This window comes from Notolabrus celidotus, chromosome 19 (assembly GCF_009762535.1).
Source record: "Notolabrus celidotus isolate fNotCel1 chromosome 19, fNotCel1.pri, whole genome shotgun sequence".
Taxonomy (NCBI): domain Eukaryota; kingdom Metazoa; phylum Chordata; class Actinopteri; order Labriformes; family Labridae; genus Notolabrus; species Notolabrus celidotus.
The window spans coordinates 16,760,597-16,775,226 of NC_048290.1; the positions used below are offsets into that span (position 1 = coordinate 16,760,597).

At 42.4% G+C, this 14,630-nt stretch overlaps 1 protein-coding gene across 1 annotated transcript in view; it reads right to left on the reverse strand.

The window, feature by feature from the left end:
- Window positions 1-13,225: 13,225 nt before the first annotated feature.
- dcc (DCC netrin 1 receptor) overlaps window positions 13,226-14,630 on the reverse strand; it is a 371,365-nt gene continuing 369,960 nt past the window's right edge. Inside the window, 1 exon segment of the mRNA XM_034709663.1 lies at window positions 13,226-13,315. Within this exon segment, the coding sequence (XP_034565554.1) occupies window positions 13,226-13,315 (90 nt within the window).

Consider the following 14,630-nt stretch of genomic DNA (forward strand, 5'->3'; position numbering starts at 1 on the left):
CATAACCCTAACCCTAACCCTAATCACAACCCTAACCCTAATCATAACCCTAACCCTAATCATAACCCTAACCCTAACCCTAATCATAATCCTAACCCTAACCCTAACCCTTATCCTAACCCTAATCCTAACCCTAATCACAACCCTAACCCTAACCCTAATCATAACCCTTATCCTAACCCTAACCCTTATCCTAACCCTAATCATAACCCTAACCCTAACCCTAATCACAACCCTAACCCTAATCATAACCCTAACCCTAACCCTTATCCTAACCCTAACCCTTATCCTAACCCTAATCATAACCCTAACCCTAACCCTAATCACAACCCTAACCCTAATCATAACCCTAACCCTAATCATAACCCTAACCCTAATCATAACCCTAACCCTAACCCTAATCATAACCCTAACCCTAACCCTAATCATAACCCTAACCCTAATCACAACCCTAACCCTAATCATAACCCTTATCCTAACCCTAATCATAACCCTAACCCTAACCCTAATCACAACCCTAACCCTAATCATAACCCTAACCCTAACCCTTATCCTAACCCTAATCATAACCCTAACCTTATCCCTAATCATAACCTTAACCCTAACCCTAATCATAACCCTAACCTTAATCATAACCCTTATCCTAACCCTTACCCTTATCCTAACCCTAATCCTAACCCTAACCCTAATCATAATCTTAACCCTAACGCTAATCATAACCCTAATCCTAACCCTAACCCTAACCCTAATCATAACCCTAAACCATAACCCTAACCCTTATCCTAATCATAACCCTATGATTAGGGTTATTACGATCTCTGTTTACTTTTCCACAGTGAGTCAGAGCGTGTCATGTTCATCTACAGCTTATATATGTTGCTGTTTATCATACAGACATGATTACATGAAGAATAGAGAGGAGGAGATGAAATACATGGCCGATGTGCAGCCGATGTACGGGATCCCGGAAGTGCTGTAAATGCGGGAAAGACAAAGCCAGAGACAAAGGTTTGGGTTAGGGTTTTGATTAGGGTTATGATTAGGGTTAGGGTTATGATTACGGTTAGGGTTATGATTAGGGTATGGGCTAGGGTTAGGGTTAGGGTTAGGGTTAGGATTAGGGTTATGATTAGCGTTAGGGTTAAGATTATGATTAGGGTTAGGGTTAGGATTAGGGTTAGGGTTAGGATTAGGGTTTGGGCTAGGGTTAGGGTTAGGGTTATGATTAGGGTTAGGGTTAGGGTTATGATTAAGGTTTGGGTTTTGATTAGGGTTAGGGTTATGAGTAGGGTTAGGGTTATGGTTAGGGTTGTGGTTAGGGTTATGAATAGGGTTATGATTTGGGGTTAGTGACCAGGTTAGGGTTAGGGTTATGGTCAGAGTTAGGGTTATGAATAGGATTAGGAGTAAGGGTTAGTGACTGGGTTAGGGTTATGATTAGGGTTAGGGTTATGATTACGGTTAGGGTTAGGGTTAGGGTTTGGGCTAGGGTTAGGCTGTGGGCTAGGTTTAGGGTTAGGGTCAGGGTTATGATTACGGTTAGGTTTAGGATTAGGGTTTGGGCTAGGGTTATGATTAGGGTTATGGTTAGGGTTATGATTAGGGTTAGGGTTATGATTAGTGTTAGTGTAAGGTTTAGGGTTAGGGTCAGGGTCATGATTAGGGTTGTGGTTATGATTAGGGTTAGTAGTGATGGGAAGTTCAGCTTGTTTCACAGACGCCTCTTTTGGATCTTTTTTAGCTGTATCTTTTACCTTAACTTTGCAAAAACTAATGGTTTGTGTTGAAAACCCTTTTATATGCAGTGTTTTTATGAGAAGCCTGATAGTTGCCCAATTTTGTGCATTTATTCTGTTACAAAACTATTCTTCTTTGTATGGTGTTTTAATCAAACTTTTTTACCTTGCAAATTAACAAAAAACTGCAAACGCATCCATATCATAACAGAACTAGAACCAACTCAAGCAAAAAGAACCAGAACCAAACTCAAGCAAACAGATCGGGAACCAAGTCAAGCAAACAGAACCAGAACCAAACTCAAGCAAACAGAACCAGAACCAAACTTAAGCAAACAGAACAGAACCAAACTCAAGCAAACACAACCAGAACCAAACTCAAGCAATCAGAACCAGAACCAAACTCAAGCAAAGAGAACCAGAACCAACTCAAGCAAACAGAACCAGAACCAAACTCAAGCTAACAGATCGGGAACCAAGTCAAGCAAACAGAACCAGAACCAAACTCAAGCAAAGAGAACCAGAACCAACTCAAGCAAACAGAACCAGAACCAAACTCAAGCTAACAGATCGGGAACCAAGTCAAGCAAACAGAACCAGAAGCAAACTCAAGCAAACAGAACCAGAACCAAACTTAAGCAAACAGAACAGAACCAAACTCAAACAAACACAACCAGAACCAAACTCAAGCAATCAGAACCAGAACCAACTCAAGCAAACAGATCCAGAACCGACTCAAGCAATCAGAACCAGAATCAAACTTAAGCAAACAGAACCAGAACCAAACTCAAGCAAACAGAACCAGAACCAAACTCAAGCAAACAGAACCAGAACCAACTCAAGCAAACAGAGGATCTGATTTCTGAGCCTTCCCAAACACAGTCATGAAAGTTTTTGCACGAGTTAAAGTGACATCCACGTGCAGAACTTGTGTTGTGCAATTTAAGTCTCATAACTTGAATTCTCATCTCTGCATTGACTCGGTTTGAAACGTGTTGAGGAAAGTAAAAGTCAGATAACTTAGAAATACAAAGACTCTCCTGACGCTCTGCAGAGTGACTCAGGAAGGAGGAGATAGAAGTTCCTGCACACTCTTATCTCTCTGTTCTCTGAGTGAAGTTTTAATGACAGATGGTTTCTTCAGAATAAAAAAAAAATACTAACACCTGATGAAATTTGGTGTAATTAAATCCTGGTTACACAATCTATTAATGCGTCAGCAAGATTCACCATCTGTGTGTGTTTAACTTTTAAACATGTGTTTGCTGTGTTTATGTTACTCTTGGAAGAAGTGTGTTACTGGTGGAAAATAAATAAAAGACGGTTAACATATTTCAGTAAAGATATCCCTCATATTACAATGAATGGGACTAAGGCCTAGGGTTAGGATCTGTGACCTTGATCAAGAAGTTAAGTTGAATCTTAAAATGCTACTATTCAAATATTTTTAAGAGGCACTTGTCAGTGTTCAACCCTGAGAATTTCCCCTAATATTTCTCTCATGTGGCCCCCCTAAAGACAAACACTGTAAACCTCAATACTACAAAATATGACAGTGAGTTTAAGTAGATTTGTAGCTTGTAGCATGACATACCTCGTATTCATAGTCTTACAAGAATAAGCATAAAACAACAGAGACTCTGCTCCGTCAGAACCGCGTCAGTGTTTACTGATCTGACCTCAGATCAGCGCTCACAGCCGTCTCTGCATTCAGCTCTGTTAGCATGAACTGTTAGTGCTGTATCAAAGCTCCTCCAACAATAGGAGAAGGAAACAGTGAGTCTCATCTGTTTAGGCACCAAGGACAATATGTTCCTGTCCCTTCATCTCTCCTCTCTTTCCATCCCCTCTGTTCTTTCCTCTGAGTGTCTTTTGAAGCACGCCCGGTCCTCTCGGCAGCCTTATTGTGAATGCAGACACAAATCCTCTGCAGCCAATCTCTGCTGGCAAGATCTTCACTCTCCACCCACGTGTTTGGCATCTGTGGACCGCTCTGTGTAACTCTGTTGTGAAGCATATGTCACTGTTATGTTTCACAGCGGTCACAGTCCAGCTCTGACGGCGCTCTTCAGACTGCTATATAAAGCCGCTTTGACACACACAAGAAAACACACACACACACACACACACACACACACACACACACACACACACACACACACACACACACACACACACACACACACACACACACTCCTGAAAAGGTTCCAACATTGTCCTGGTCCTGAGTGAACACAAACATAAGAATCTGTCATCCCTCCTTGAAGCAGACTTCACCTCTCAGACCCCCCTGATATAAAGTCTGTGTGTGGTTGTGTAGTTGATGTTTGAAGGCAGCAGGCCACCGTCTGAAAAATGGATGACACGTCTCCACCTCCGCCTGTCTTACAAAAGTGAAGCTATCGTTAAATAAGTGTTGATTGAATCTGTGATGAAGATCTGTAGACTGAACTCTTTTATACGATAAGTTAAGATGGATAGATCTCTTCTATTTTCAACTGCTCCAATCATGCGTCACTCTGACCATGAACCCTAACCCCTAATCCTAAACTCTAACACTGAACCCAAATCCTTAACCCTAGCCCTAATTCCAACCCTTCCCTAAACCATCACACCTAAACCTAACCCTAAATCCTATCCCTTAACCCTAACCTTAAACCCTAATCCTAAACCCTAACCCTAAACTTAATTCCAAGCCTACATAAACCCTAACCCTTATCGTAAACCCTTACCTTAAACCCTAACCCTAATTCCAAGCCTAACCCTGATCCCAACCCTATCCTAAACCCTATACCCTCACACCTAAACCTAACCCTAAATCCTATCCCTAAACCCTAATCCTAAACCTTAATCCTAATATCAATTCTAAACACTAACCCTATCCCTTAACCCTAATCCCTAAACCCAGCCCTAACCCCAACCTTTACCCTAAACCCAACCCTAACTCTAAACCCTGAACCCTAACCCCGAAACCCTTTACACTAAACCCTTACCCTAAACCCTAACCCTTATCCTAAACTCTTAACCCTATTCCTAACCCTAACTCTTACTCTAAAACTAAACATCAACATCAACCTTAATCCTGAACCCTAACACTTATACAAACCCTAAACCCTAACCCTACACTCTTAACCCTATTCCTAAACCCTAACCCTAATCCCTCACCCTAATCCTAACCCTGGCCCTAACCCTATCCCTTATAATTAGGGGTGTGAATGAGTTGACGGACAGGTGGGTAACACAAAAAAACGCAGTGATAAATACTTCTGTTCAACCACAGAGTCCTGCTACTTGACTTTATGTTGTATTCGTTTTCACAGCTTGATGTCACAGTTATTAACAAACCTTAATGTTGCTGTTAGCTGATAAACGGGTGCTAGTAGCAGTTATAAGAGCTTTTCACTGATGTGCTAAAACAAAGTGAAAACGTAATTTCAGCAACGATATAGAGCTTCTGCATCATGCACCAGGAGGTGAAGTTTTGTTGCTGTGGTGCTGATACCGTTTGCTTTAAGCCAGTATCATAGTTTAAAATTCTGGTAACTCGAAAACCAAACTCATGCACATGCTCCAGTGATCCTCCAGACAGACATGCAAATATGAATCCAACAGCACATTTTGATTTTGTATCAAAACTTTATTTATCAAACAAAAAGAATGCACCATTGAAATAACATTTCTATAAAAAAGGACCATGGGACTGTTCTACAGTGCATTACAAAACCAGCAATTGTATACAACATTGTGGATAGAAACTGCGCTTTACTTCATCTGAGACACATCCACATCATCATCATCATCATCATCATCATCCTCATCATCAACCTTCATCTTTTCTCCTTCACTCACATGAACAGAATGTACACTCTTAAATATTGCAGTCACTAAGCTAATTTGGTTATAATGACTCTAGGATTGGACATTTTTTAGAGGACAGAGTATTTACTCAGAGCGGCCTGACTGCCGCTCGTCTGCCGCACAATGATGTTCTGGAAATGAAGTAATTGTCTGTGTGAGAGGAGATAAGGGCAGTTTTAATTTGGCCCCTTTCACCCAGATGAGATGAGGTCCAAATCATTTTTTAGTTTTTTTTCTTCCCCATTATTTTCTTTTCTAAGCCGTCAGCCTGCAGCAGCCCGAGCCGGGCCCACAGAGTCGATTTCACACCGGCATCAGGCCACTTTCAAAGTCAGAGCATCTCTGACCAACTTCACTTCCTCTTTTTTTGAGCGTGTAATTTGTCCCTTTTTTGATCCTCAATGGTTCCCACACAGGAGTGAAGCGCCCCAAAGAAAGAACTTAATGAAGTCGAGTTTCCCTTTGAAATGTGGGAGCCAAGGCTCCCCAGTTTCCACCTTATCAGGTCTGGCTGGTGTTTCTGAGTTTCACACAGTCACCACAGGATGAGTCTACAGATAGAGGACGAGGTGTATTTAAAGGACGCTCTGGAGTGTTGCTGCATGTGTTCGTCCAATAAGGACGGATTTCTTTGACTTCTTCTGAAGAGCGTTTTCCAAACAGCACTGTCAGTTTAAGGTTTGACTTTGAAGAAGCCGTTTACTTTATTAGTTAAGGATATATTCTGGTGATGCATTTGAGAGCAGGCTCTGTTTTTAAACTTAAAATGGTGGTGTGTTCAGGGTCGCTCAAACAGCTGAGACTTCATAAAGTGGCTAATTAACTAAATCATGCAGCATGTCAACAAACCATTTAGAGCTGTGACTGAATCATTCCTCGATATGAAGCTGTCAGCTGTGGTTAAAGGTTTTTGTGGATTCACTTTTCTGCTGTCTCCAGATATTTCAGACTGATGCACTGTTGGCGAGGTCAGGCTGAGATCTGTCTCACTTCAACTGAATTAAACTAATTTAACCAGATTTTGCAGAGTGACTCAATTGCAAGACACAAGCTGACACTTTAACATTTTGATACAGCTTAATAAAATGTTTGAAGATGTGCCGTCTGCAAATCAAAAGAAGCTAACATCCTTTTTCTGATGAATCTGATAGTTCTGCACCAATCACGTTGCAGACTTTGCATAGTTTGCAAAGTTTTTTGGGATGTTTGCAAAAATCCAGCAAAAAAATAATGTTCAAGGTCATACCAACGACTTTCTGTGTTTGGTTTTTTTACAACTTTGAGTGATTTTTACAGGCAAAAATATTTATTTGAAAATGTTTGATGTTGTTAAAATGAGATCTCCAATCAGCCGCCGCTCTCAGATGCATCATCTTTGGACAATTTTATACATTTAACAGTGAAGGAATATCTCTCTCAAACATCATTCAAAACCAACTCCATCCAGGCCATGCCTTCATTGCCCATATAAGGACTTCCTTGCTCTATAAGGAAGGTGAGGCGTCAGACCGCTGGCTTTGAAGCATCACAGACTCTGGTGATATGTCTGTTATCACACACAGGTTCTATTATAAAGGATAACTGCATAGATGTGATCAATCTACAGATTTGAGACTGAAACTAAAGAAGGTGTGACGGTGACTGTGTGTCCTCAGAGTGACCCAGTTTGGTGAAAAACAGAAATGTAAATAAACAATCTACGATAGTATGATAAAAAACCTTTAAGGCAATAAATGAAAAGAAAGAAAAGTCAGAACGGCGCTTCAGTCCTTTTTTTCCTTTTGTTCTAAACTAAATTTACATTTGCAGAAATATCACGTTATAAATAATAGTTTTAAAGAGCACTCAAAATAAAGTGATAATAATAATCATAATAATAACAATCATAATAATATATTAAATTTGATTATAAAAAAGTTACTACTACTCTAGTGGAACTGTACACTGTAAAAAAGCAGCGTTCTGTAATGTTCTGCTGCAGCGACGCTTTTCTCCACAGTAAAATACACATGTAGAGCCGAGAGCGAGAAAACGGCGTGAAAAAATAAAAACTTTACCTCCGGACTGAAGGAGGTCAGGGTGAGAGCGAGGGAGGGAGGAACGTCTTTGAGCCAAGACGGAGAGGAGAAGTTTGGTTTGAAACTTTAAATGAACAGAAAACAGACATCTCTGCTGGAATTAAACTGAAACATGTCGGCTTTGTTCCCTCTCATTCCTGTTTTACTTCCTGTGTTACGGACTAAACTGTTACTTCATCGTTTGACTCAAAAATACTGGATATTTTGCACTTATTTGCGCTAAGTAATGAGTCCGGCATGTTGTGTTTCCAGGGTTTTGTTTCCTTTTTGGGAGGACGGCCAAACTGTTTCTGTTCTGGGACCGATAAGAAAGGTGTACCAGTATTTTTAGATTGTAATCACACATTTGTGATTTGTAACACCCCATCAGTGTTTCCTGGATTCATTCCCCTTGCAGCAGACATTCGTTTCTACCTTTTTCCAGTCTTAACTCGTTTCAACCCGTTGGAAATGTCTGCGTTCAAGTTGCATGTTGATAAAGGGTTACTTCCTGTTGACTTTGCATTGCTTTTTTTTCACACAGCTTTAAAATGTGTTGATAACTGTTTGGATTCTTTGCAGAAGAAGCTACATCAGTGTGTTTGAAAACGTGAAACCCATACATGTCATTTCACTGAGACGGCAAAAGAAACATTGAATTCACGATTAAATTAATACATTTAAACACTTCATACAAGACAAAAACATCAGGTTGAACTGCACCTGCTTCTAAATTAGCTTGCACACCAAAATCAAGTTTAATACTTTCACAGAAGCTCGTCATTTGAAGGGAATGATTCGACTTAAATCGTAGAATAAGTGACGTCTGAGGATTTGAATTTTTTCCAACGTGTCTCTCAAATAGCAGAGAAGTTTTGCATCTTCTACAAAGACAGTTTGGTGGACACATCAGCAGATTCATGGATCCAATTGTTGATATCTCATCTACAGGACGATCCTCATCATCACTTAATTTATCACATCTAAACGCTGAAGTAAAAAGGGACTTCAAAGCATTTTGGGAAACCCCTCAGCAGAGCGGTAGGACCGTCTCATCCCACTCCCTGCCTGTCGGCTGTGCAGGATGAACAAATTAACATAACACAGAACACATTTCCACAAAGACTTCATACGAACACGGAGAAAGAAAAATAACGCTTCGGTGAAAAGTAAAGGCACGTAGGATGTCTTATTTATCTCGACGGCACCAAAAAACTCAAGAACGGATGAGTCATGAGGAATAAAATGATGGATGCATTTTGTTTCAAGCACTGTTAGCTGGTGTTTATGAGGAACAGAATACCTTGTGTGTTTCAGCTGAACTGTTGACGAATGACTAAGAATGAATGTGAGCAGAAGAATAAAATCTGTGCTCAGATAAACAGGATCCATTGAGGTGCACTTTGCAGAATGTTTGTTTCACAGGTCGGTCGTCTTAGTGGGAATCTTTTCTGTCTTTTTTTGATTTTGCATAAAGAGCGAGGATGCTAGGGTTAGGGTGGATGCTTGGGTTGATTAGGCTTCAAACTTTCATGTATACATCTTGTGTTTGTGAACAAAAAGTCTCTCTCTCTCTCTCTCTCTCTCCATCTCCCACGGTCTCAGCAGATGTGTGTCTAACAAGAGTCTGGTCCTGCTGGAGGTTTCTGCCTGTTAAAAGAAGTTTGTCCTTGCCACTGTAACTTGCTAAATGCTGCAAAGTGATCTGCTCATGGTGGCTTAAGATGAGATCAGTCCTGTCTGTAAGATGGGACTGGATCTTATCCTGTCTTGATGTTGGGTCTTTGTTAATAATAGAACATGGAGTACGGTCTGTTTGGAAAGAGTCTGAGGATAATGTTTCTTGGGATTGAAATGAAAACGAAAATCAACCTGCATGGGAGTGAAATTGCGATTTTTCATGGAGCAGAATTTGGACCCAAAAAGCACAAATTGAACATCAGAACCCAACGTGCATGGATGATATTAACATCAATAGAGTGAACACCTGAAATGCACCATGATCTAAATGCATAATTTGGATCACCCAAGGCTCAGTTTGAGGGAACACAGTGAGCTATGAATATCTGCGAGCAATCAAAGCTACATGTTAATACTCGTGCAGCACTGAGAAGCAGTTTGAAGCACTTGTGCAAGGATTCGGGACGAGACAGGGAGCAACAGGATGATGCTAACTTAAACTGCTCCTGGTCTGTTAGTCGCAAAAGCAACTAGTAGCTCCTTTCAGTGGAATATGAAGCTGCATGAATGCTGCTGGTTTTTCTGCAGGAGGTGTTTAGTCCTGGAGCAGAAGTCTTCCATTTCCATGGCAGTCTTTGGATATTTAAATCTGTCCTGACGAGTTTATCTCACGCACGCCTGTTGACATTAGTAAGTTGCCATGTTTCTGGCTCTGCTGATGCTACCGCTCTTAATCCCACCTACCGAACTGGATGTGGGAGGTCTGGATCCAGGGCAAGTTTGAAGCCGTTAGTATAAATTAACAAGAAAGGCTGCCGGGAACGACTTTAAATCATCTGTGAATAACCAATGATTTAAAGTAGTGTTTAAAATGAATGAAGTTTAGTTTGGTACGACGGGGAAATGTGGAAAGCTCAGTGTGGTAATTTGATCTGCTGAAAGAAGAAAGCTCTGGTGTCAACTTGTAATTTGGCATTAACTGTTCAAATCAGATTTTCTGTCTCCAAATCAGATCCGAGTCCCGCCCGGCAGAGTCCGGTCATCCCCTCTGTCTTTATCTCTTCCTCTGATGGAGAAAGAGACGTGCAGAGTGAAAGCACTCGTCTCAGACTGGATGTATCTCCCTGAACAGGCTGATGAGTTTGATCCCCACACCGCCGGCCCACCCACCTCCCCTCACCTTTCATCCCCGCGCTCGTTCTGCAGAGACGTTACCTTTCCATCCCCTCCATCCCTGCGACTCTTCCCCACAGCTGTGACGACCCGAGCGTGAGCTTGAATCAGAATATTTGAAACGGCGTTATAATGAATTCCCGGCCTCATTCCTCGCTGCCCTCTCGCGCACATACAAACCACCTCTGAATATCAATTCACCTCCGCCGCCTCCCCGCTTGCCGCCTCCCCCGGGCTTTTTTCCTTTCATCACAAAAAGATAAAGGTCTGAAAATTACAATATGGTGACTCGGTGACACAGTCAAATATGGAGCATACTGATGGCCTGTTTTTTCCCTCAGCTGATTAATGAATCATTTGTCATTTTAAGACCCGGGATGTCTGCACACTCTAAAAAATATCCTTCTGCAGGCAGTTTTAGTCACACACCTTGCCCCCAAGCATCCTTTATTTAAGGTTAAACCCAAATTGCTCCATTTCAGTCCCTTTTATTGAGGAAATTATAAAAATGAGGACTCATATTTTGAAAATTGATGTGTAGAAAGTGGTCTTTTCCCTGTTCACGGATCCCTTGAACAATCTGAAAGCACGATTTGATGATGCAAGATATCTGGTTAGAAATGAAGTTGTCTGCTTTACGGCAACATCCTGCAGGTTAGGTCAAACCCTGTGACCAAAACGGCAAGTTTCCTTCCTGCAAATTTTCCTCATTCTGCTTTTCAAAGCGAGTAAAACCAAACAAACAAAAAATTTACTTCACATCAGGTTACGACTGAACTATAGATCAACTTTGTGTTCAAAGGCTGCAGGTTGTAAATGTTTCCGGTGGCTCGTGACACAGATAAAAAAAACAAAACAGAAACGCTTGAGCTGACAGCAAATGTAAAAAAATACTTTGTGGACTTTGTGATATTTTTGTTCCTTTTTCGTTACTTTTGTATAAATGTCCTGAAGTGACCTCAAAGTGAAGCTGACGGTTTGCAGGTATCCCATGTGGGTGACGATGGAAAATGAACAACAGTCCCTCAAAATTAAGTCTCAACTCACACACACACAAACACGCACGCGCGCACGCACGCACACACACGCACGCACGCACGCATGCATGCACACACACACACACACACACACACATACACGCATACACACACACACACACACACACACACACACACACACACACACACACACACACACACACACACACACACACACACACCTTCACTGGATACACAGGTTAAAAAATATGGTAGAAATCCTTCTTAACATCGTCGTCATCGGCCGCTCTCTCTCATCTTTTATCCCAAAAATCTTGTCAATAAAAGTTTGATCCGAATGTTTCATCTTAATCTGCAGTGAATTCATGTTTCTGTTGGATTCACTTTGTCCAAGGTCCTGATCGACCCATGATGAGAGATTTAATAATTTGGACCTCAATTCAGAGACGACAGATTCATTTGAGTGTCTCTGTCCCAACACACATACTCTGTGTTTTGGTGCTCCTCATAATCAGATGCTACGACTTTGCTTTAGCTGTGTCGTCAGATTCTAATGAGCACATGTAACAGGTGTCCAAATTTTGTCGATTCAAGACTGTGAATCACCTTGTTCCATCCAGGAGAAACGGGGTCCTGCTGAATCCAGATTTCTTGTTCCATTAGTTCCATTCAGACGATGCGTTCACTGACCTTGAGTCCACTCAGACTGACTTAGACAAAGACCGATAAGAATGGAGGTTACATTAAGTGTTCCGGGATGGTAATTTGGCAACAATGCAAGAAGTCCTTGTGGGTAAAGGTTTGGGTAAAGGCTTGGTCGAGAGCAGCAGCAGACTGTGAGAGTCTAAAGAGATTTCTGTACAGTCCCGTCAGAGCAGAGATCCAGACTGTGGACTGGTCCGGTAGGTCCTCACACTCGGTTCTGTCTGACACATCTTTATCCCTTTGTGTTTGAGGGCTGAGCCTGTGTGTGATGTGTTTGTTCGGAGTGAACCTGTACTCTTCTGACGGAGAGAGGAAACCATGGATATTAAGGATAATAGAAAACACAGCGGAGGAGGATCACTCCATCCGTCGGCCCACAACCGGCAATCTCAGATCCAGGTGAGCAAAATAAAGAAACTTTGGCAGCTAAAGATGTGTACTGTATTCCTTGGAGTCGGCTCTGGTGGCGTGACTGCACAAAGCGGGAGCACCCAAAGTAAAAAAAGAAAGGACGAAAGGAGTACTTCCATAGCGATCATGAACAGAAGTGAGGTACAGTCACAGTAACTGAGTCGCGGATGACCCAGCGGAGGAGGATGCTAATAAATACCACAAAGAAGTGAACCAGGACGGGACGATTAGTCTCCTTTTTTGTGATAATCCCATCGTCCTGTCGTTCAGTCAAGGCGCTAGGCATCGGATTTTTCTAGTTTTGTGTTTGAGGTTGAAGAGTCTGATCTCCCCAGAAAAAAGCCCCTCCAGATTAGTCCCGCTCTTGGAGTTGATGCTGTGCTGCTGCCGTGTTTATCTTCCACTACATCAGGGGAAACAAACTCCACTCAGCACAGATGGAGGTCTGATTCCACCAACGTCTCTTCAAACCCAGATTGACCTGTTGCTGCTGTCCTCCGTGAGCGTACGACAGATGACATCAAGGCTTGAAGAGGGGTTCCAGGTTGGACCGTAGCTGAGGGCGGGGCTGGGGTGGGGGGGGTGGGCGGGGATGGGGGGTCAGAGGTTAGAAGGCAGAGCCGGTGATGGCGTTGAGCTGCTTCATCAGCCCCTCTAGACTGGCCATCTGCTCTGAAAGGTCGTCCTGCTCGTACACCTGGAAGAGAAAGAAGGGAGAGGAGGTTTCAGGACAAGGAGCTGAGGATAATCTCTGTAACAACTCAAATCTTCAGAAGGTTTTGCTTTGAATAAACCATCCCACAAATCGGGATAGCGTCTACAGTGATGCGGACGCTGTACCGGTCTGTCATGGTGAAGAGAGAGCTGAGCCAGAAGGTAAAGCTCTCAATTTACCAGTTAATCTACATTCCAACCTTCACCTATGGTCACGAGCCATGGGTAGTGACCGAAAGAACAAGATCGCCAATACAAGCGGCCGAAACGAGCTTTCCCCGCAGGGTGTCTGGGCTCAGCCTTAGAGATACGGCAAGGAGAGGATATAAAACCATGCCACACTTCACTCCATTTCACCTTTTCATCTCTTTATCCTAGTGGTCATCTATTTATCCTAGCGGTCATGAACCTTGTTTTTTTTTTTGTGAACCTAGATACGCCTGCCTTTAGCCTGCCTTATACATCTGCATTGACCCTACGCAGCATTGGCCAACCGGATGTGAGCACCACATACTTGTGTGTTGATGTGTTCACGTCGCACTGCAGTAATACGCTGAAACGCTAGGGGGCATTGTGGGGCAATGATTACAGGGAAGAACAGAGAGGAGACATCGGAGGAGATTAAATGTATGGCCGATGAAATGCAGGAAATACAATGACGTCTAGCGGAACAATCACAATCACTGCGTCGCTTTGATGCATAGTTACATTTTGGTGGAGGAGCACGCAGACCTTTGGTGTAGGCTACAAAGTCGATTTGATGCAAAGGTATAAACCAGGCTTAAATCTTTTTCAATAGTAGTTTAAGATTTCCTCCCATCCCTGGGGTGCTGGTGGCCTAGCGATCTAAGCGCCCCACATACAGTCCTCATTGCAGAGGTTGCCGATTTTGACCCCTGGCTGCAACCATTTGCTGCATGTCTTCCCCCACTCTCTACTCCCCATGTTTCCTGTCTCTCTTCAGCTGTCCCAACATTAAAGGCAAAAAAGCCCAAAAATATAACTTAAAAAATAAGTAATACAAATTTACCCCCATCCCAACCATTTAGAAAACATCCTGCATGAGAAACTGGGAACACACTAGCTGGATGTAGTTTGTAAAGCCATGCCACAGACACTTCACTCCATTTCTCCTTTCTGTCTCTTTATCCCAGGCTTGTTGCTTTCTTGCTTTGGCGTCCTGTACCTGGATACACCTGCCTTTCTCTCCACCTGTTACACAGTTCCAGTCTGCCTGCAAGCACCCGACTTTAGGCTGTCTTTTGCACATCATTTGCAGAACCTTAATCCATCCCAGT